This window comes from Heterocephalus glaber, unplaced genomic scaffold, assembly GCF_053883595.1.
Source record: "Heterocephalus glaber isolate CG9 unplaced genomic scaffold, H.glaber_assembly_v1.0 deba00001610, whole genome shotgun sequence".
NCBI classification, from domain to species: Eukaryota; Metazoa; Chordata; class Mammalia; order Rodentia; family Bathyergidae; genus Heterocephalus; species Heterocephalus glaber.
In genome coordinates, this window is record NW_028258381.1 from 40,213,354 (window position 1) to 40,235,515 (window position 22,162).

General features: G+C 43.1%; 1 protein-coding gene across 13 annotated transcripts in view; it reads left to right on the forward strand.

Moving 5' to 3' along the window:
- The first annotated feature begins 930 nt into the window (after positions 1-930).
- Zscan25 (zinc finger and SCAN domain containing 25) overlaps positions 931-22,162 on the forward strand; it is a 51,961-nt gene continuing 30,729 nt past the window's right edge. The window contains exons 1-8 of one of the 13 annotated variants that reach the window (XM_087195896.1): positions 1,439-1,772; positions 3,276-3,698; positions 4,841-5,042; positions 5,295-5,354; positions 5,639-5,730; positions 7,050-7,173; positions 15,937-16,659; positions 17,766-17,884. In XM_087195896.1, the coding sequence (XP_087052022.1) occupies positions 1,698-1,772; positions 3,276-3,698; positions 4,841-5,042; positions 5,295-5,354; positions 5,639-5,730; positions 7,050-7,173; positions 15,937-16,659; positions 17,766-17,842 (1,776 nt within the window). In that variant the 5' untranslated portion in view covers positions 1,439-1,697 and the 3' untranslated portion in view covers positions 17,843-17,884. Of the gene's footprint in view, positions 1,773-3,275; positions 3,703-4,840; positions 5,363-5,638; positions 5,731-7,049; positions 7,174-15,936; positions 17,652-17,765; positions 20,228-22,162 lie in introns of those variants that run through there. The other 12 variants (XM_021254826.2, XM_087195898.1, XM_087195897.1 and 9 more) reach the window with 12 other exon arrangements.

Genomic DNA, 22,162 nt, shown 5'->3' on the forward strand with positions numbered 1-22,162 from the left:
TTACAAGGTGTGCATGAGGTGGGTCAAAATCACGACCAACCAATAAGATCACCCAGGTAATAGTGATTACATGGGGAGCAAATTGGAAAACAAGTCTCATACAAGGGATTTCCCCATTTAGAATATCAGTCACTGCCCTCCATCTCTAGGGGAAGTAGTGCCTCTTTTCTTTTTGTAATGGTAACCAGTGAAGGTGCCTCAATTGTTCTCCTTGTTGGCTCCTAGCGGTCTAGGCTCCTTGAGAGACGCTCTAGCTGCCTCCAAGATATCTAATTAACTTACCTATCACTACCAGCCTGGGCCACCACGCCTAGGTTTCTTCTGAAACCTGGTTTCATGTTCTATATTTTAATCTTTGATCCATTTGGAACTTGCCTCTGCATGTAGTGCATGCAACATACGACTCAACGTTGTATCTTTCCAGATGAACAACGGTTTTCTGTTTTATAAAAGTCTGTTCTTAAGAGATGTCCACTTTGTCATTCACTAAATGACTCCATCCTTCCTATTTCTTTCCAATCCTCCAGCCTCGTCAATTCTCTCTCCCAAATAGGTTTGATTTCTAAACCCTCTTTGCAATCCTAGTCTCCCCGACTGCCCCAGGCGTTTCTCCGCCTCTCTCCGGGACTGCGTTATTTAACCCTCCTCTCATTTCCTGACCTCCTTCCCCGGATACTCAGTCTTTTTTCAGGGTTTCTTCACAGGATCTACCAAAGCTTTGCTCCCGCGTCCTGAGGGCGGGCTCTACAGTCGCTGGCTGCGGTGCTCTGGGCGTGAAGTGCATAGCCCCTAGCGCCCCGGCCTTGGCGCTCTCGGGTGGAGGCACTTTCGGGTTCACCCCTCACAGCTTGGCGAAGGGCCCGCACCTCCAGGATGCCTCCATGATTGCAACGCATGCACGCCCCCCCCCCCCCCCCCCCCCCGTGAACCCACTGCCCGGTGCTCCTTCCACATCCCTTTATCCCCAGAACCTGCACATTGCACCATGCACAACACACCCACGTTTGGACCGATGGGCCTTTAGCTCCTCAAGGGAGGCGCCGTGTGGCTGGAGACACACCGAGCCCTCTCCACAGGGAGAAAACGGGAAAAGGCATAGAGACAGAAAGGCGCCAGGCGACCCAGAGCCTTGAGGGGGACGGTCAGCCCAGGAGCCGAGGAGCGACCATCGAGACGCACCTCTGAGACCTCCGAACGTCCTAGAGAGGAGACGGAAGGAGACTTCTCCGTGCGCACCTGTCCGACGGTGTCCGCCCCTCACTTCCTGTCCGCCGAACGCTTGGAGGACCCGGGCGCAGGTTCGGGGCCAAAGGGCAGCGGATCAGCTGTTGAAGCCAGGTCGGCGGGCTTCGGCCGCAGCCATCAGCGGTTCGGCTGTGGGACGAGGTACTGCGGGTGGCCACGCGGATGAGCCGCGCCGCTGTAGGCTCAGGTAGGAGCGAGGCTCATCCTGCCCCGCCAGGCTTGGCCTAAGTAACGTAGGGTGTCTGCGAATGAGGGCTTGCACTCAGGCGGAACTCTTCGGAAAAAGTGAAAGCAGCCATTCTAGAACAAGACGTAGAACAGTCCTTTAAAAAATAGGTATGCGGCGCCTTCTATTTGTCCGGTGCCAGAGATGAAGGATGAAGACTTCCCTTGCCTAAAAGGGAATCTGGTATGCGGAGATACTCATAAACATTGGCACGACAGTGCACCACATGCACTGGTGGGATGAGCAGTTGCAACAGCTAGGAAATCATGGAAGAGAAATCTCAATGCAGCAGAGAAAATGGGTACTGTAGACTGAAAATGCAAAGTCTAGGGTGTGTGTGTGTGTGTGTGTGTGTGTGTGTGTGTAAATAAATACACAAACACCTAAGAATATTTAGCAGAAGTTTGTGGCGTGCCTCCTGCCAGTTGTTAATTCTCTGGACCAATCTTTGGACTTTAGTTCTGTCTCCTCAGCCTGGGTCCTCCTTGCCTACCCACCGTGGAGGTAAATAGGACTCATCTTCTGTCTACTAAAAGCCTGTTCCTCAGGGAATACTTGAACTTACATTAATCATTTTTCTTTTTAAACTTCTCATGTTTCATTCATATATATATATATATATATTATATATATAATGTATTTTGGGAGGCAGACATTGGCTCCATTGTCTTTAGACTGAGCACACCATCACATCCAAGCCACTAATATGCAAAGTAATTTCTAACCTCAAGGCTTTTGCCTGGAGTACTCTTTGAATGACTGGCTCACGCTCATCCTTTAATTCGTAGCCTAAGAGTCATGTCTTCAGAAAAGCCATATCCAGGTCCATTGGCCTCACTAACAAACCACCTTAGTTATTTCCTTTCTAGACCTTGTCTCTGCTTGCAATTTTTATGTACTTGCTCATGTTTGCTTTTTCTGTCGGCTGCATTAGTACAAATTTCAAGAGGGCAAGCTCTAGTTTCTGCATGTTTGAGAGGATACACACACACACACACACGCACAGAGCCATGCATTACTTAATGATAGGGACATATTCTGAGAAATGCACTGTTATGTGGACACCATAGAGTGCACTTACCTAAACTAGATAGTCTAGCTGTGATACAGTCAAGAAGTACAGTACTGTATGAGGCTGCTATTGGCAAAGCAGAGTATACTGTTTTACAGCGAACTTTTTAATAAGTAGAAGGAGTACACTCTAATGTAATGATTAAAAGTATAATATTGGGCCGGGGATTTAGCTCAGTGGTTCCGCCGCCTGCTTTGGAAGCGGAAGGACCCAAGTTCGATCCCCGGTACAAAAAATAAAATAAAATAAAAAGTATAAAATAGTAAATATTAAGCCAGTAGTGTAGTTGTATATTATTAAGTAAACTGTAATAGTAGACTATAGGAATTTTTAAGCTTTGTTATAATCTTATTGGACCACTGTCAGATATGTAGTCTGTTATGCAGTGTATGACTGTGTGTCTGTGCATGTTAAATGTATGTTTCCTTTATTGTTGAGTGGGCCCTGGTACTAACTTAATTATATCCCATTTTATACTATTCCCTGTTATTGAGCTATCACCCCAGTGAGATCCTAAGCTATTTGTGGAGTGATAAATCTTAAGCATTTTTCTGTACCTAATAGGTGTTTAATAAATACTGTGTCTAATTGACGTGACCATCAGGAAATATGTTCAGCCTTTTGAAAAAGTGCCTCATAGTGGGTTATTACCATGTTCTTCAGCAGAATATTCATTAGACGCAGGACTGGGATGGACTGACTGACCTTTTGTGTGTTTCATGTTCTCAAAAGGCTCATTTGTGCTGTCATCCTCAGTCTTCAGGAGGGAGTATGAAGATGCTTAAAGAGTGTCCAGGGATGGCGGAAGATCCTCAGCATCAAATGGGTGTTCCTGTGGTGAAACTGGAGAAAGAGTTGCTGTGGGGCAGGGGGCGGGAAGACTCCAGTCCTGAGACTTTCCGTCTGAGGTTTCGGCAGTTCCGTTATCAGGAAGCAGCAGGTCCCCAGGAAGCCCTGAGGGAGCTCCAAGAGCTCTGTCGCCAGTGGCTTCGGCCTGAGCTGCACACCAAGGAGCAGATCCTGGAGCTGCTAGTGCTAGAGCAGTTCCTGACCATCCTCCCCCGGGAGTTCTATGCCTGGATCCGAGAGCACAGCCCAGAGAGCGGCAAGGCCCTGGTGGAGGACTTGACTGACAGCACAGTTGATGCCAAGGCGGTGGGTGAGAAGAGGGTGTCTGGGTTTTGTGCTGATGGTGTGGGAATTAAAGAATGAAGAGGCTTGAAGCACTGGGAATAGAGGAGGTGTAGAACCTCTTTCTTCTGCTCTCAGACTTCTTGAGAATGGTGGGTTTTTAGTAAGAGGAGCTCTTCCCAGGGAAGATGCTGGTGTGCAAAAAGGCTTGAAACCTTTGGGCACCAGGGCAGAGGCCTGATCCTCTTTCCTTGTTGGGCCTCTTGCCCAAAGAAGGCAGTTGAGATTGTTTTCAGGGCCCTCTATGGAGCCAGCCCCTCTCTGGGGGAGCTGCCTGTGGAAATGCAGGGAATCCCACCTGGTGAATACTCTTCCTGTGAGTTGTCTGTGGCTGTGCTATTTCCCTATCTGGAGCACTGGCTCACAGAGCTCCGGCAGTGATTACATGGTGCTGTTCTGATGACACAAATTGAGCACAGCGCAGGTGCTACCTCGAGACTGGCTGTGTTTCCGTCATGCCGTGGCTATGGTACAGGTACCTGACCAAGGCTGGTAAAGGAGGCCAAGCGCCAGTCATTCTGTAGCGTGGCCCCTCCCAAAGTGCCATCATCCCTCACTTCCTGTCTCCCTGCAGAGTCCTAAGAGAGCTGGTTTTCTGCTCTCAACTCAGGAGCCTAAAAGCAGACAAGGAAGGGCCTTTGGTTTGCAAAGAGCAGCTCAGCGTGGGAGTTCCACGTGTCATTGCTCTGTGTAGAGCAGCAGTTCCTCACTGCCTACTGTGAAGTATGGGCTTTGCACTTTTGGGTTCTCAGCTTCTGCAGCTGGAAAATTGGTGTTCTAGTTTTGACTATATAGTGGTTAAGTGCTCAGCAGGACAGTGTTTGGGCTCTGTGGTGGTGTGGGAAATTTGATCAGTGTCAAGGCAGGCAGAGGGGTCCCTGTCAAATGGTGTGGACAGATACCAGTTGCTCAGGCCCTGCAGAAGGGCCTCTGCCTCTGTTTCACCTCCTCACTGATGTCCTTGAGAAGTGCTCAGTCAGCTTTTCTGTCCTCTTCCCAAAGCCAGAGGCTTCTTTTCTTAGTTCTCTTTCTAGGTTTTAATTCAGTTCCTGTCCTAAGGGCCTTGACCAAGCCTTATTCTAATTGGTGTTGGGAACTGTTCTTAGGTTCCATGCCACGTGCAAGGAGAGCAGCAGGAGACAGTCATTGGCAGAGGTGCTTGGGAGCCAGGTGTTCACCTGGGGCCAGTGGAAGTCAAGCCTGAGTGGGGGATGCCCTCTGGGGAAGGAGTTCAAGGCCTAGACCAGAGCACCGAAGAGCAGCTTCGTCAGGATCCTGGAGGTGGGACGCAGGCCTTCCAGGAACAGGGTAAGATGCAGACAGCAAGGACGGAAAGGCATGGAGCACCGTGCTCTGCAGCCACCCCCACTCATTTGCTTCAGAAACACAGCAATGGATAAACTGTTTTCTGCATGGTATAACTGATTTTCCTGGCTACTTCGTTGACCTTGGTAGGACACAGATGAAATTTTCTCTACCTCAACTCTGATTTCTGGAGGGGATGACTAGGGAATTATGTTCTCTTATCATTTCTTCTCCTTCCCCACACATCCCTTCTAGAAACCACCAGGAGCTATGCAGCTGACAAGTGGAAATATTTACTAAGTGCACAAACTACAGGTCTCAAAGTAATGTGGGATTTTCTTCCTTTACTGAATCACAAAGGGGGTTATCTTGAAGTATTACCAGGGAACATGAATAGCCCTGAAGGGAGAGAGCTGGGATAGTCTTCTGAGCCTAGAATAGGGCAAGGGGCATCTAGACCCCTCTGTGTGGGTCTGTGTGGCTCCAGCAAGTCTACCTAAAGTCTGTTGATTCCTGAGGTTGTGTGTTGGGTGGGGCTGCCTTTGAGTGGGCTGACTGACGACAGTGTTGATCCTTCCCCTGCTTTTGTCCGTCCTCAGCGCTGCCGATTCTGCAGGTGGGTCCCAGCCTTCCCCCAGTGGGCACCAGACACCAAGTGATGGGAGCTGGATTCCTTGCAGTGGGGTCACAGGTGAGCTGTTTCAGTGGAGATGCACCCTCCCCAGGGCTTCCCTGCACAGCAAGGTGCCATCCACAAAGTTGACTCACTGCCTCGCTAACTCTGATGGCATGGCTATGTTGTGTTCTTCACCGCCACCATCTTCTAGTTGTTAATCTGCACCAAGCCTTATGCCTGGACTCTTGTCACAGATCGACACAGTGGTGTTTCTCTTTATCATTATGAAGAGGAAGACAGTGAGAGAGTTTCCACAGATGCCTTGGCTGTGGTGGTTGCCCTAGAGATGATGCCCTTTGTGGCTGCTTGTGCTGCTGTTCCTCCTCTAGAGATGTCACTGAGAAGTAGCTGGCTTGGTGGGGCTTTTAGGGTACTTGGCAATATTTTTGGGCCCACATTTGCCACCCCAGGAGTTGGGGCCTTGTTAAAGCTTGCAAACCTGCCTCACCTGGAGGTAATGAGGGTACAGATGGGCATTCCTGCCACAGTTTAAAACTCTTCCGCAGGGTGCTGAGTGCTGCCAGAGAGGTGGGTTTCCAGAGGGGCACTTTTCTGAAGGGGGAGGGTCTTAAAGCGCTTGACAAAGAAAAGACATTAATTCAGAGAAAAAAAAACAAGTTAAGCCTGATTGAGGCAAAGCCATCATTGAGCAAGGCTTGGTGCTCACTCCATTCCGCATTCCTGTTTTCCAAGAACAGATTGTAGGGAATGAGGGTGATATCCATGTGTTTTCATTTTGTCAGATCATTCTCTTTTACTGGAGTGGTTCTTTATGGTGTAGTGAATGAGAAAATGAGAACATGTTTCTTCTAACGTGGTGCTGTTCTTTTTTTTTTTTTTTTTTTTTTTGGTACCGGGGATCAAACTTGGGACCTTGCACTTACGAGGTTGGGGCCAGAACCACTGAGCTAAATCCCCAGCCCTGGTGCTGTTATTTAAGATAAGGCTTGAGGGACACATGGCATTTCCCAGTCTCTGTGAAGCTTGAGGGGCAAGTGCAGGTGACGTGGAACGCTGTGGTTGTTGGGAACAAGCAGTGCTGCAGCAGCAGAGACTAAGACAAATTAGTTGCTTTCCCTTAAGCTGGATGTGGTGGCGCACTCCTGCAATCCCAGTACTCAGGAGGTTGGAGCAGGAGGATTGGCCAGCCTTGACTACATAGTGAGTTTAAGGCCAGCCTGAACTATATAGCAAGACTTTGTCTCCCCCCTACCCCCCAAAAAGTGGCAGGTTCCTTCTGCCTTCTTGCTCTGCTCAGCCCTCTGTTCTCCATATTCACTGCTGCTATTAGACTGTCCTTTAGGGACCGTTATTTAGCTACGGTATTGTTTCAGGGGATGGCGCCCTTTAAAGACATGGCCTTGGCTTTCCCTGAGGAGGAGTGGAGGCACGTGACCCCAGCCCACATTGACTGCTTTGGGGAATACGTGGAACCGCAGGACTGTGGGATTTCTCCAGGTAAGACTGTCTTCATCTGATGGGTGAGAAACTGAGGAGTTTCAAAAGCTACAGGTCAGAGGTCTTATCTTGTCCCTGGTTCTTTGACAGAAAAAGGGAATTTCATGGCAGAGGGGGAGAGGGCACAGGCTAGCAGGAGCTGATTTGGTTCATTTTTCTCTATTCTGTTCCATTGATCCACATGTCTGTTTTTGTGTCAGTACTGTGCTGTTTTTATCACTGTAATTTTTACTGATGTTATTGTGAGTGATATTGTTTTCCTAATTTCTTTCTCAGTGAGTTAATCATTGATATACATGAACGCTACTGATTTTTGTGTGTTGATTTAGTATCCTGCTATATTGCTAAATTTGGTTATTGATTCTGGGAGTCTTTTGGTGGAATTTTTCTGATCATCTTTGTAGAGGATCACGTTGACAGCAAATAATGATAATTTGACTTCCTTCTTTCCTGTACATCCCTTTTATTGCTTTTTCTTTCCTGATTGATCTGGCTAATGTTTTGAGTATTATGTTGAACTGGAGTGGTCGTAGTAGACATTCTGGTCTTGAGACAGGGTCTCACTGTGCAGTTCAGGCTGGCCTTGAAAACTCACTGTGTAGCCAGGCTGGCCTTGAACTGCCTCAGCCTCCCAAGTGCTGGAATTACAGGCATATACCCCTACATCCAGCTAAAACGAGGTCCTTCTATACCTGTACCTATTTTCTTCAGGGTTTGTTTTTTTTTTAATCCTAAATGGATGTTGGATTTGTCAAAGGTTTTTTCTGCATCTGCTAGAGACCTCTGCAGTAGGTTCCAGTTTCCTGCCCAGTGTACGACACATCCATGTACCTGCTGTGGGTATAGCAACTTTCCTGAGAGTACAGTCCATTTTGAAGATGAAGAAAGAAAGACTCAGAGAGGTCAATTGATTTTCTATACTCATACAGCAATGGAGTAGCTAACTCAACATTTAAAGTCAGGCCTCTTACTACTTAGTCTATTCTCTTTCACTAATGTGTCTTTTTCCAAGTGCCTCATTTGTACTTAGGTATTTCATTTTATTTATTTTCTCTGTGCTTCACATTTTGAACATTTATTGTAAAAATGTACAAATGTACAGAAAAGCTAAGACTAGTACACTTATACTCTTATTTTTTTCAATGGTTGTTAACATTTGCCATATTTATCTGTAAAATGTGTGTGTTTTCAGAATGAAAATTGGGAAATTGGGAACATCTTGATCTTTAACTCCTAAATACTTTGACATGTATCTTAGTAGTGTCATAATTGCACATAAGAAAATAAGTATGTTTCATATGTATAATATCTGTTACATATTCATTCTTCCCCATGTCTAGTTTCACACATTGCACTTAATTTTAATTTTATTATTCATAATACTTCAAAGCTGGTAATTACCCAAATTCCTCAGTCAAATTAATAAATAGATTAATTTTAGATAAATAGAAGTGTGTTGAAGTTGTTGGTATCTTTTTACTATGGAGTGCTGTACATATACCAGTGAAGAGAAGAAACTATAGCTGTACAGTATGGCTTAGGGGAAGCTCACAAACAATATTATCCAGAAGAAGCAGAAACAAGATGTGAATCAATTACATAAAGTTCCAGAACAGTCAGGGAAAGGTCTGGATAGTGTGTTCCCTGGGGTAGGCAGAGAGGTGTGGGAGACTGTAAAATTGATTATGCCCAAAGCAGGCTGTAAAGATTTAGGCTGGGGATTTAATTCAGTGGTTTCGCCACCTGCTGCGCAAGCCCAAGGACCGGAGTTTGATCGCTGGTACCAAAACAAACAAACAAACAAAAACAACAAAAAGATTTAACCCCACAATTGGCTTTTTTATAGAAGTGAGTTCAGCCGAAGCCTACATGCTGGGGTCAGAGTAACTTGTACCCAAATTCTATTCCTACAACTAAAACCTTACTAGAAGGACAGTATTCTAATTACAACCATATATTTTGTCTATTCTGTTTCTAATTCAGGAATGCTTTGTCTTGTCCTTTATGAGCCTTGTTTATATTAATTTCCGTAGAAACTGCATGTAGTCCTGTCCTTGCACGTAGCTTGCCTTTACCCAAGTTGATTGCCAATAAAAATCAGTGCCTGGAACTGGCCAGTGCCTTTGTGGGTTGCACTGGCATTGGTCGTCTTGGTACCCTGCTTTCTCTCTCTTAATTCTTTTTTTTTTTTTTAAATTAATTTTATTGGTACATTTTAGGTATACAGTTCATTTACATTTATCATTGGGTGTTTGTACCTGTACATGATGTATCTTGGTTCTTATTTTTTTCCCCATTACCTGTGCGCCCTTCACCGCCCCCCACCCTTACCTATTTACATAGATTTCATTTCCATTTTTTTTTTCTTTTCTCACAGTTTTTCCTTTCCCCTACCCCTCCCTTCATTCCTTCGTCTTTGGACCTTTTTTCCTATTTCAAATTATCAATTATTCATTTTAATCATTTTAAGCCTTGTTTACACTATCAGTTTCACACACTAGTGAAACTATTTGGTATTTACACATATGTGTCCTATTTATTTCACTTAAGAGTATGGCCTTGATATGCATCCATTTAGCTATAAATGACTAGTTTTTCGTTCTTTATGGTTGAGTAGTACTCCATTTTATAAAAAAACCACATTTTCTTTATCCAGTTTCCAATTGATGGGCACTTGGGCTGCTTCCAAGCTTTAGCTATTACAAACTGTGCTGCTATGAACATGGGTGCACATATATCACTGTGATATGATTCTTTTAATTCTTTTGGAAAGATACTCAGCAGGGGAATAGCTGGGTCAAATGGGACCTCTAGTCCTAGTTCTTTGAGGTATCTCCATACTGACTTCCACAGTGGTTGCACCAGCCTGCACTCCCACGAACAATGGAGAAGGGTTCTTTTCTCCCCACAACCCTGCCAGCATTTGTTATTTGTTGATTTCTTGATAGCAGCCATTCTTTCTGGGGTGAGGTGGAATCTCAGTGTTGTTTTCATCTGCATCTCTCAAATGACGAGTGATGTTGAACATTTTTTCATATATTTGTTTGCTGCTTTTACTTCTTTGTCTGAGAAATGTCTGTTCATTTCAGATGCCCATTTTTGAGTTGGGTCTTTGAATTTGGGGGGTCTGATTTTTTTCAGTTCTTTAAATATTCTAGATAGTACTGCTTTTTCTGAGGTATATCTGATAAAAAATTTTTCCCATATTGTAGGTTGTCTGTTAGCTCTGTTGGTGGTTTCTTTTGCAATGCAGAAGCTTTTTAATAAGATAAGATCCCAGTTGCTGATTCTTTCTACTAGTTCCCGTGCTGCTGAGGTTTTGTTCATGAAGTCTTTTCCTATGCCAATGTTTTCAAGAGTTCTACCTAACTTATCTTCCAGCAAGTTTAGTGTTTCTGTCTTAATATTTATATCTTTAATCCACTTTGATCTTAGTTTAGTGCATGGTGATAGGTATGGGTCTAGTTTTAATCTTTGGCAGGTTGAGATCCAGTTTTTCCAACACCATTTATTAAATAGGGTATCTTTCCTCCAATGAGGGTGGTTGGCTCCTTTGTCAAAGATGAGGTGGCTGAGCATGTCTGGAGTTGTCTCTGCATCTTCTAATCTATTTCACTGATCCTCAGGTCTGTTTCTTTGCCAGTACCATGCTGATTTTATCACAGTAGCTTTGTAGTATAGTTTCAAGTTGGGGATTGTGATACTCCCAGCCATGTCTCTGTTGCTTAGAATTGCTTTAGCTATTCTAGGTCTCTTCTGGTTCCAAATGAATTTTTGGATTGTTTTCTCTAGTTCTGTGAAGTATATTGTTGGAATTTCGATTGGCATTGCATTGAATCTATATAGTAGTTTTGGAAGTATGGCCATTTTCACTATATTGGTTCTTCTTACCCAGGAGCAAGGGATGTCTTTCCATTTTCTTGTATCCTCTTCAATCTCTTTTTTCAGCATGCTGTAGTTTTCCGTGTAGAGGTCTTTTGCTTCCTTTGTTAGATTTCAAACTATCAACCCAGGAGTTAAACCAAGGACAGTATCAGAAACAAAAATGAGAAGACATTTAAGCAAGGCACAAACTCAGACTTCCACCCCACCAAGAGTACATCCTGGGGGAAATGAGATGGAAAAGTCCCATAACCAACCACCTGGATATCCTGAACTGATAGCACAGGAAGTAAAAAAACAGATGAATGAGGCTCTAGAAAAATTCAAAGCAGAAATAGTCTCCCAGATATCTAGAGAGATGGTGAGCAGAGTGAAAGACATGATTAGAGGATCTAGAACAGAAACAGATAAAAAAATAGATGAGCTCAGAAACATGCTGGAAGCCATGAATACCCAGCATAAGAAAAAAATGGAAACTATGAACACCCAACATAAGAAAGAAATGGAATCTGTGAAACAGATTCAAAGAGATATTCAGGAGATCAAAAACTCCCCTGAAATCCACAGCCGATTAAGGGAATCTGAAGATAGAATATCAGATACAGAAGACAGAATTGTGGTTAGAGACCATGAAAATAGAGATTTCTTAAAAATAGTAAGGGACCACGGGAAATCAATCCAACAACTGCTAGATGATGCAAAGAAGAATAACATAAGACTGATAGTAGTCCATGTAAAAACAGGAGAAAGCACAATTGACATAAAAACCTGTTCACAGAAGTAATAGTGGAAAACTTCCCAGACAGAGGTAGAGAATTGGACATACAGATAAGTGAGGGATATAGAACTCCAACTAGCCATGATCAAAAAAAATGTACATCTAGACATATACTTGTCAAGATCCCAGAAACCCTACAGAAAAACAAAATCCTACAAACAGTTAGAGAAAAGAAACAAATCACTTACAAAGGAAAGCCCATCAGAATCACAGCAGACTTCTCAACACAAACCGTCAATTCAAGGAGAGCCTGGAGTAAAGTATTTCAAGACCTAAAAGAAAATAACTTCCAACCTAGACTGTTGTATCCTGCAAAATTATCTTTCAAAATCAATGGGGAAATTAGATACTTCCACAACAAAGAACACCTGAGAAATTTCATGAACACCAAACCAGCACTCCGAGCAATTCTAAATAATATCCAAGAAAAAAACAATGAAGATCACAACTCCATGAGGCCCAACAGAGGGAAGCCACCAGGCAAGGTAAGAAACTAAAGGGAAAGGGGGAAAAAATAAGAAATAAAAGAGCCAACAAAAGTAAAACATCATGACAAGGATAAATCAATATCTATCAATTATAACCCTCATTGTTAATGGCCTCAGTGCACCAATCAAAAGAATCAGACTGGCAGAATGGATTAAAAAGGAAAATGTAACAATATGCTGTATACAAGAAACACACCTAACTCAAAAAGAAACTCATGGACTGAAAGTAAAAGGATGGAAAACAGTTCTCCATGCCACAAGAACCCAGAAGAAAGCAGGGGTAGCAATCTTATTTGCAGACAAAGTAGATTTCAAACCAAAACTAATTAAGAGAGACAAAGATGGTCACTACATCCTTGTGAAGGGAACAATCCAAGAGGAAGAGATGACAATCCTAAATATATATGCACCAAATACGAATGCCCCCAACTATACAGAACATATTAATGGACATGAAAAACTGAATAAACACTAACACAAGTGTAGTGGGGGACTTCAATACCCCACCATCACAAATAGACAGATCATCTAGACAAAAAGTTAACAAAGAAATTCTAGAACTGAACCAAGCTATTGCACAAATGGACTTAATAGATGTTTACAGAGTGTTCCACCCCACAAAATTGGAATACACATTGTTTTCAGTTGCACACCAGTCATTCTCCACAATAGACCACATGCTAGCTCATAGAACATGTGTAAGTAAATGTAAAAGAATTGAAGTTAGCCCCTGTTTATTATCAGACCATAGTGCAATAAAATTGGAGATCAATAACATAAGAAACCGCAAAACTCCCACAAACACATGGCAACTGAATAACACCCTCTTGAACAACCAGTGTGTCACAGAAGTACTTAAAGAAGAAATTAAACAGTTTCTACAAGTAAATGAATATGCCAGTACAGCATACAGGAATCTGTGGGACCCAATGAAAGCAGTTCTACGTGGGAAATTCATAGCAGTGAGTGCCCATATTAGGAAAACAGAGAAAACTCAGACAAATAACCTAATGCAGAACCTCAAGCTCCTAGAAAAAGAAGAGCATAACGAATCCAAAGCTCGTACAAGGGAGGAAATTATAAAGATCAGGGCAGAAATCAATGCAATGGAGACTTAAGAGAACAATACAAAAAAAAATCAATGAATCAAAGAGTTGGTTTTTTGAAAGAGTAAATAAAATCGATAAACCTTTAGCCAACCTTATCAAAAAAAGGAAAGAAAAGGCTCAAATACATGCAATTAAGAATGAAAAAGGTGAAGTCACAACAGATCCAACAGAAATCCAGAGGATCATCAATATCTACTTTGAGAACCTCTACTCCAATAAAATGGAAAACAGAAGAAATGGGCAGATTCCTAGATACATATGAATTGCCAAAGTTAAATGAAGAAGATATAGAAATTCTAAACACCCCAGTTACAATGAGGGAAATTGAAAATGTAATAAAATATTTACCAACAAAGAAAAGCCCAGGTCCAGATGGCTTCACTGCTAAATTTTACAAGACATTTAAAGAAGAACTAACGCCATTACTCTTTAAACTCATCAAGGAAATTGAAAAGAAAGGAATACTTCCGAATTCATTCCTGGAAGCAAGTGTTACTTTGATTCCAAAACCAGGGAAAGACCCAACCCAAAAAGAGAACTACAGGCCAATTTCCCTAATGAACACAGATGCAAAAATCCTCAACTAGATACTGGCAAACAGAATACAGAGGGTCATCAGGAAGATCATACACCCTGACCAAGTTGGATTTATCCCAGGGATGCAAGGATGGTTCAACATCCATAAATCAATAAATGTAACACACTATATTAACAGAGTCAAGGACAAAAACCATATGATCATCTCAATAGATACAGAAAAAACATTTGACAAAGTCCAGCACCCATTCATGATAAAAACCCTACAGAAAATTGGAATAGAAGGTCTTTTATCTTAACCTGATTAAGGCTATCTATGAAAAATCAACAGCCAACATCATACTAAATGATCAAAAACTGAAAACTTTCACTCTAAAATCAGGAGCAAGACAAGGATGCCCACTATCACCACTCCTGTTCAATATAGTTCTGGAAACATTAGCCGCAGCAATTAGAAAAGAGAAAGAAATAAAAGGAATAAAGATAGGAAAGAAGAAGTTAAACTGTCATTATTTGCTGATGATATGATACTTTACATAGAAGACCCAAAAAACTCCACCAGAAGACTTCTAGACTTAATTGACAGATTCAGTAGAGTAGCTGGATACAAGGTCAGCACTCAAAAAACAATAGCCTTCTTGAACACAAATAACAGACTCACTGAGAGAGAAATTAGGGAAACAATTCCGTTTACAAAAACATCCAAAAAAATGAAATATCTAGGAATCAATCTAACAAAGGAAGCAAAAGACCTCTCTCTCTTTTTTTTTTTTGGTACCGGGGATTGAACTCGGGTCCTTGCTCTTGCGCAGCAGTCGGCGAAACCACTGAGCTAAATCCCTGGCCCTAGACCTCTCTCTCTTAATTCTATTTTTTAGTTTTTTTCCTCAGGCCTGCATCGTATACTGGGCAGGATACTGGAACCTAAAACATGGAGTCTTCAGTAGAGAGACTTTCTATGCTGGTTCTGTAGTGTTCTGTATTTTGAGTTAGAAGCTGTTTAGATGGTTGGGCTTGTTATGAAAATTCTTTGAGCTCTACATTTGTTTTGTACCCCTTTACTGTCTTACGAGATGTTTACAAAACAAAGAATAAATCAGAGGTGATTGCTTTGTACTTCATATTTTATCCACCAGAGAACCTGTAATGTGTTTCTTTTTCTCTAATGATCTTGCTTGAAAGATCTCCTTCCTTGTTTAAGCACCACTTGTCATTTCTTGTTTTTGTTTTCTTTTGACTTCTTTGTTTCCTAGCACCTTTTCTCCTCTGTTCTTTCTCTTTCCCTTAACCACTGTTCTGTTAATTTAGAGAGTATAACAGGGGTTAGAATGAGGACGGAAAAGTCAAGTTGGGGTTACTCAGTGCCAGCCCGCATGGAGGTAGTCTGCAGCTTTAGCTGGGGGACAGACTGCGCTCCTTCATTCAGCCAGCACTTAGCAGGCGTCTCCCTGCAACAGTCCCCTTCCACACTCTAGATTAACCCAGCCCTAGTTAGGTGGCAGGAGCAGCGTGTGCGGGGTGGGGAGCTGAGAAAGTGTCCAGGACTTGGAGAAGTACACACTGTCCTGTAGCTGGGGTGGCTTTATAATAATCAGGGGAAAGAAGAACGCATAGATGAATAATTGCAAAATAAGTCAAGTATAACCTGAGTGTATCAGTGCAGAAAAGGCCAGGGAAGAGAATAACCAGGAAAGCACTGACTTAGATTTTAAAGGGAAGAAAAATCTGAATGAGAAAGTCAAGTGGGAGGGCATTAAAATTTGGCAGGGTCTTCTGCAAAAGGGCAGGGAGGGAGAAGAAGTAAAGGAGGGTCTGAATTTAGGGTCCATGGATGTGAAAGGTGTTGGGGTTGTTGGTCAAGGGAAAAAAAGAGAAGGAGCTGTTAAAGGGACATGAGTGGAAGCAGAGTTCTAACTTGTAAATTTCGTTGTTAGTCACCATGGAGTCAGTCTTGATCTTTCTCCTGTAGGTGTTGGGAACAAGGAAAAGGAGGCAAAATTACAGCAGGAAGACCTTAAAGGGGCGTTTGCTGGGCTGACTTCAGAGAGATTTGGAGAAACAGCTGTCCAGGGGCCTGGCCTGGGACAGTCCTGTGACCAGGAGCCCAGGGGCTCTGGGAGTGGTCTGCCAGTGCTTCCTGCTTCCCAGCATAGTGTCCCCGTGCCTGATGACCTCAAAACCCACAGCTCCTTCTGGAAACCTTTCCAGTGCCCCGAATGTGGCAAAGGCTTTAGCCGGAGCTCCAATCTTGTCAGACACCAGCGAACTCACGAGGAGGAGAAGTCCTATGGCTGCATGGAGTGTGGAAAGGGCTTCACCCTAAGGGAGTACCTCATGAAGCATCAGAGGACCCACCTGGGAAAGAGGCCCTTTGTGTGTAATGAGTGCTGGAAGACCTTTAGCCAGAGACACCACCTGGAGGTCCACCAGCGGAGCCACACGGGGGAAAAGCCCTACAAGTGTGGGGACTGCTGGAAGAGTTTCAGCCGCAGGCAGCACCTGCAGGTGCACCGGAGGACACACACTGGTGAGAAGCCCTACACATGTGAGTGCGGCAAGAGCTTCAGCAGGAATGCCAACCTGGCCGTGCATCGGCGTGCCCACACTGGCGAGAAGCCGTATGGGTGCCAGGTGTGCGGGAAGTGCTTCAGCAAGGGGGAGCGGCTGGTTCGGCACCAGAGGATCCACACGGGTGAGAAGCCCTACCACTGCTTGGCCTGTGGGCGCAGCTTCAACCAGAGGTCCATCCTCAACCGGCATCAGAAGACCCAGCATCGCCAGGAGCCCCCACTGCAGTGAAGGCACCCTGTGGAGGACAGCCCCTCCACAAAAGTGTCTTTCATCTTAGGGAAGTGCTGGGGGTGTGCAGTGATGGCTGTGGAAAGGCAGGCTGGCCCACTTTCTTTCCTTGTGCTAACAAACACAGGAAGAGAGCAAGGCCTGCTTTATCCAGGGCTTTCAGAGGGCGCAGCTGCCCATGCCTCCTGCCCTTAACCATTTTTTGGTGAAACAGCATCCTGAGCTTCAGGTCAGGCTGGGGGTTTTTCACCATCAGTGGGGTGTTCAGATCTACCTCTTAAACAAGTCCAGTAGTAAGGGCAAAATTTTGTCACAAGTTGGCAGCTCCAAAGCTTGTTTTTCTGAGAGTTCCATCCTGCCTGCAAGATCATTAGCTCAGGCCCCCCCCGCCCCCTGGCATGCACCCATTTTCCTCTTGTGCTCCTGGCACTGAGAATACCATGGTGAGTAAGACAGATAAGACCTTGTTGTCATGGATCTTGGGGTATAGGAGGAACCACAGACCTGAAGCAATCAGTAACCCCAAATATTCCAGAGTGTGTTTATGTTGTGGTCAGTGCCACTGGAGAAAATCTTGTCATGTGCTCTCATTCTGCCAGCCTGCTTCCATGCTAGATCTCACCACCACTCTGTCCCACTTGGGGTCTTTTCTCATGCAGCCTTGTTTATTTTGCTTTATTTGTAGCCTCCTTTATCTCTGACTGTATCATTCCACCCTCAGGTGTAATATTTCCCCATTCCATTATTCCTTGTACTATAACAACTGTTAACACATCAACCATTAGGAAATTAATATTTTGCTATAGTCACTGAATAAACACAAGAATATTTTTAAAGAAATCTTCAATTCTGTACAAAGGTGTGATTAAATGAGCCTGAAAGATGGACTAGTATTAATTCCCTACATTTGATGACACTTTACAGTAAAGAAAATGCTTTTCTCTATGTTCTCATGTGATTGGTTCCAAAAGTATTTATTGAAACATTGCAATCTGCCAGGAAATCTTCTGGGTGCTTGGGACTCACTGGGGGAGCAATCCGATGTTGAAGATTCATATGTTGGTCAGTGTACTTGATCTTCAGGACCTGTGGACACTCCATCAACTCTCTGGGCCTGGGTAAGTATTCTTGGTCCTGGTAGCTTCTTGCCCTGAATTGCTTTCGCCACTTACCTCTGTTGCTAAAAAGCCTCTGTCCTTGGTGCATCTGGGCCCTCCAAGACAAGACACTCATGGTCCTGGACACCACCTATTAGGGATGAGGAGGTGGTATTGCTGATTTCAGGAACATAAAGATTTTGTAGGCATCTAAGAGATAACATTTCTTTCACAGGTGAGAAGATAGAGTATCTGGTCACTGCCTAACTACTATGGGCTGCACTGCACTGCTGTGTTACTTTTAAACTGCTTTTGAATACCGAATAAGTTTGCCTTTTGCTAATAGCATACTATTTTATTTTATTTTATTTTTTTTGATAGTATACTATTTAAAGATAGGGTTTTGTTACATGGTGCCTCATGTTCTTTTGCTAAGTTTTTCTTTTTTTTCATTGTGCACTACTAATAAGGTAAATGGTCTGACTGACAGAATTCTATTACCTCATACACTTTGAAACACATAATCTTATCACTTATGACCTTCCTTGCCCATCAGCTCTGGCCACAAGGCTCTACTAACCAGGATGTGTTATGTGAGACACGCACACAGAGCTGCTGCTGTTACTAAGTAATGCTGAGATCCACGTGCAAGATTCACAGGATCTGCACCTCACGAGGCCCAAGGCTGGCCTCCCAGGAGACCTGTGTCCCACAGTAGCTAGAATACTTCCGCAAGAAATTTCCTCTCATATACTATTAGGGTATTCAGATTCAGTGTGTATGAAACAGGCAGGATAATTGCCCAATCCTCCCTTTTATTTACCTGTTTTCACAGTAGTGAGCTGGTTGCTTTGTTCTTGTTAGAGGCAGAGCCTTGCACCCCCTTTTTTATGGCAGTGCTTAGAATCAAACCTAGGGCCTGACATGTGCTAGGCAAACACAGCCACTGAGCTATCCTAGGCCTAGGTGATCAGTCTTTAAATGAGTCGTAGTGCATTCATGGATTTAAACATTTGATACAATTACATTTGATGCAGTTCAAATTTGATGCTCAAAATATTTCATCTTTGGCCAGTGAGAGCCTCTTTCATTTGGCTCCTCAAACCTTCTGCCACAACCTCAGTCACTGACAGCTTCTTTGCTTCTTGGGATAACAAAATGTCCCAGTCTCATCTTTGTATTTCCTGCCCTTTTTGAGAGGGAAAGGGAGTGATTAATATGTCAGGATACTTGTATACTGGGAAAAGGCCAAGGGAACATTTGGTCATCTTATACAGATATGCATGTATAAAAAGCCCCTGCTGTAGGGCCAGGTGTCTGTAGCTCCTTCCTGTGGTCATGCTATGCAGCTGGCTGATGACGGGGATCCACAGAAGTAAAGGGGAAAGGCTGTCCTTCTTAAAGAGTTATGACCTTTGAAAGAGAAACCTTTTTGTATCCCATGGATGGTGGTAGATCTAGGTAACTGTCTGAGGTCTGTCCTGGGGAGCTGTTTCATCAAAGCATTCTTGTCCTTCTCAAGAGTGTGTGCTCTGAGGATCATCTACAGGCTAATTATACTTACTTTCAGTACCTGTTTTATCCCAGCTGAGGGGCAAGTATGAGTACCTTTGTTTCTTGAAAACTAAGCTGTTCCAAGTCTTTTCTTCCACCCTGTAGCACAGGTTGGCTTTATCTACATCTAAGGTGGGGAAGATACCTGGCAGCAGTGTTTCTCTGGAGTCTTCTAAATTGTTGCAGGATTTCTCAGCCTTGTCATTATTGATAATTTGTGCCAGATAGTTATGTTTGGGGGTGGTGGTGTCTTGGCTGTTCTGTGCATTGTAGGATGTTTAGCAGCATCCCTGACCTCAACCTACCACATGCAAATAGCACCCTCTAGCCGTGACAATCACAGATGTTTCTGGATATTGCCAGATGTTCCCCCTGTGGAGCAGAATATACCTTAGCTGAGAAACACTGCTTTCACATTCAGGACAATATTTGAAGTAAATTAATTTAGTGATGGAAAGAAAAGACTGGATTCTAAGGACCAGGTCTGCTTCCTGCTAAGTTTAAAGCTCCAGCCTGACTCCTAGAAAACAAAAGAGTTTTACTAGAGGTCACTTGGGTGGAAAGTATTGCAAAGGAAAGTCAAGAACTACTGAAGCAGGGCCGGGGATTTAGCTCAGTGGTTTCACTGCTTGCCTGGCAAGCAGAAGGACCTGAGTTTGATCCCCGGTACAAAAAAAAAAAAAAAAATTGGGCCGGGGATTTAGCTCAGTGGTTCCGCTGCCTGCCGCAAAAGCACAAGGTCCCAAGTTCGATCCCCTGTACCAAAAAAAAAAAAAAAAAAAAAAAAGGAAACGAGCTATTGAAGCAGAATCTCAAAGTAGAAGTCTAGAATTCTACAACAAGCAATGTAAAATGCTTCCCATACATGCAGGTTTTTTTTTAGGCAAGTCCCTGCCACAGAGTCTCAACAGTCCAGTGAACATTTGCTTGGGACCTAGATTAACTTTACCTTATTTGGGAGGGGACGCTTAAGTGCAGGACAGCCAGCCATAACCTTTCTTACATAATAAGTTCTCCAAAGGTACAGAGTAGGGCCAGGCATGTAGCTCAGCAATAGAATGCTTGTATAGCATGTTGGAAGCTCTGAGTTTGAGCCCTGGTGCTGGAAAAAAAAGGTACACTGTAGATAGTAAATATTCAGTGAATAGATTAAAGACCTGAATGTCTACATTTTCTAGTAATTAGAAGGCTCCCATTTGATCCTCAGTACCACCAAAAAAAAAAAAAAAAAAAAAATTAGACGGCTTCCAGGAGGGTTCCCCAGGGAGAAAAAACACTATAATAAATTGCCCCTCTTCTGTGGCTTTCTTGGTCTGGAAGTCATCTCTAGCCCTGGAGTTACCAACTGCAGTTGTACCAAATTTATTGAATTTTAGGGTAGGCTCTTCTCTACTTTTTTTTTCTTTCTTTCTTAAATTCTTTTATTGGTACATTTTAGGTATAAAATACGTTTACATTTATCATTGGGAGCTTGTACCTGTACATACTGTATCTTGGTTCTTATTTTGTCCCCATTACCTGTGCACCCTTCACCCCCTCCAACCTTTCCTATTTACATAGACTTCATTTCCATTTTCTTTTCTTTTCTCATCTTTCCTTTCCCCTTCGCCTCCCACCACCCCTTTTCTTCCTATTTCAAATTATCAGTTATTTGTTTTAATCATTTTAATCCTTATTTACACTTTTAGTTTCTCACACTAGAGAAACTATTCGGTATTTACACATGTGTGTCCTATTTATTTCACTTAAGAATAGGGCCTCAATATGCATCCATTTAGCTATAAATGACTCTAGTTTTTCATTCTTTATGGCTAGTAGTACTCCATTTTATAAAAAAACCACATCTTCTTTATCCAGTTTCCAGTTGATGGGCACTTGGGCTGTTTCCAAGCTTTAGCTATTACAGGCTGTGCCGCTGTAAACATGGGTGGACATATATCGCTGTGGTATAATTCTTTTAATTCTTTTGGGAAGATACCCAGCAGGGGAATAGCTGGATCAAATGGGACCTCTAGTCCTAGTTCTTTGAGGTATCTCCATACTGATTTCCACAGTGGTTGCACCAATCTGCACTCCCACCAGCAATGGAGAAGGGTTCCTTTCTCCCCACAGCCCCACCAGCATTTGTTATTGGTTGATTTCTTGATTCTTTCTGGGGTGAGGTGGAATCTCAGTGTTGTTTTCATCTGCATTTCTTGAATGACCAGTGATGTTGAACATTTTTTCATATGTTTATTTGCTGCTTTTACTTCTTTGAGAAATGTCTGTTGATTTCAGATGCCCACTTTTGAATTGGGTCTTTGAATTTGGGGGTCTCCTTTTTCAGTTCTTTATATATTCTAGATAGTACTCCTTTTTCTGAGGTGTATATGGTAAAAATTTTTTCCACATTGTAGGTTGTCTGTTAGCTCTGTTGGTGGTTTATCTTGCAATGCAGAAGCTTTTTAATAAGATGAGATCCCAGTTGTTGATTCTTTGTGCTAATTCCTGTGCTACTGAGGTTTTGTTCATAGTCTTTTCCTATGCCAGTGTCTTCAAGAGTTCTTATCTTATCTTATCTTCCAGCAAGTTTAGTGTTTCTGTTTTAATATTTAGATCTTTAATCCACTTTGATCTTAGTTTAGTGCATGATGATAGGTATGGGTCTAGTTTTAATCTTTAGCAGGTTGAAATCCAGTTTTTCCAACACCATTTATTAAGTAGGCTATCTTTCCTCCAGTGATGGTGGTTGGCTCCTTTGTCAAA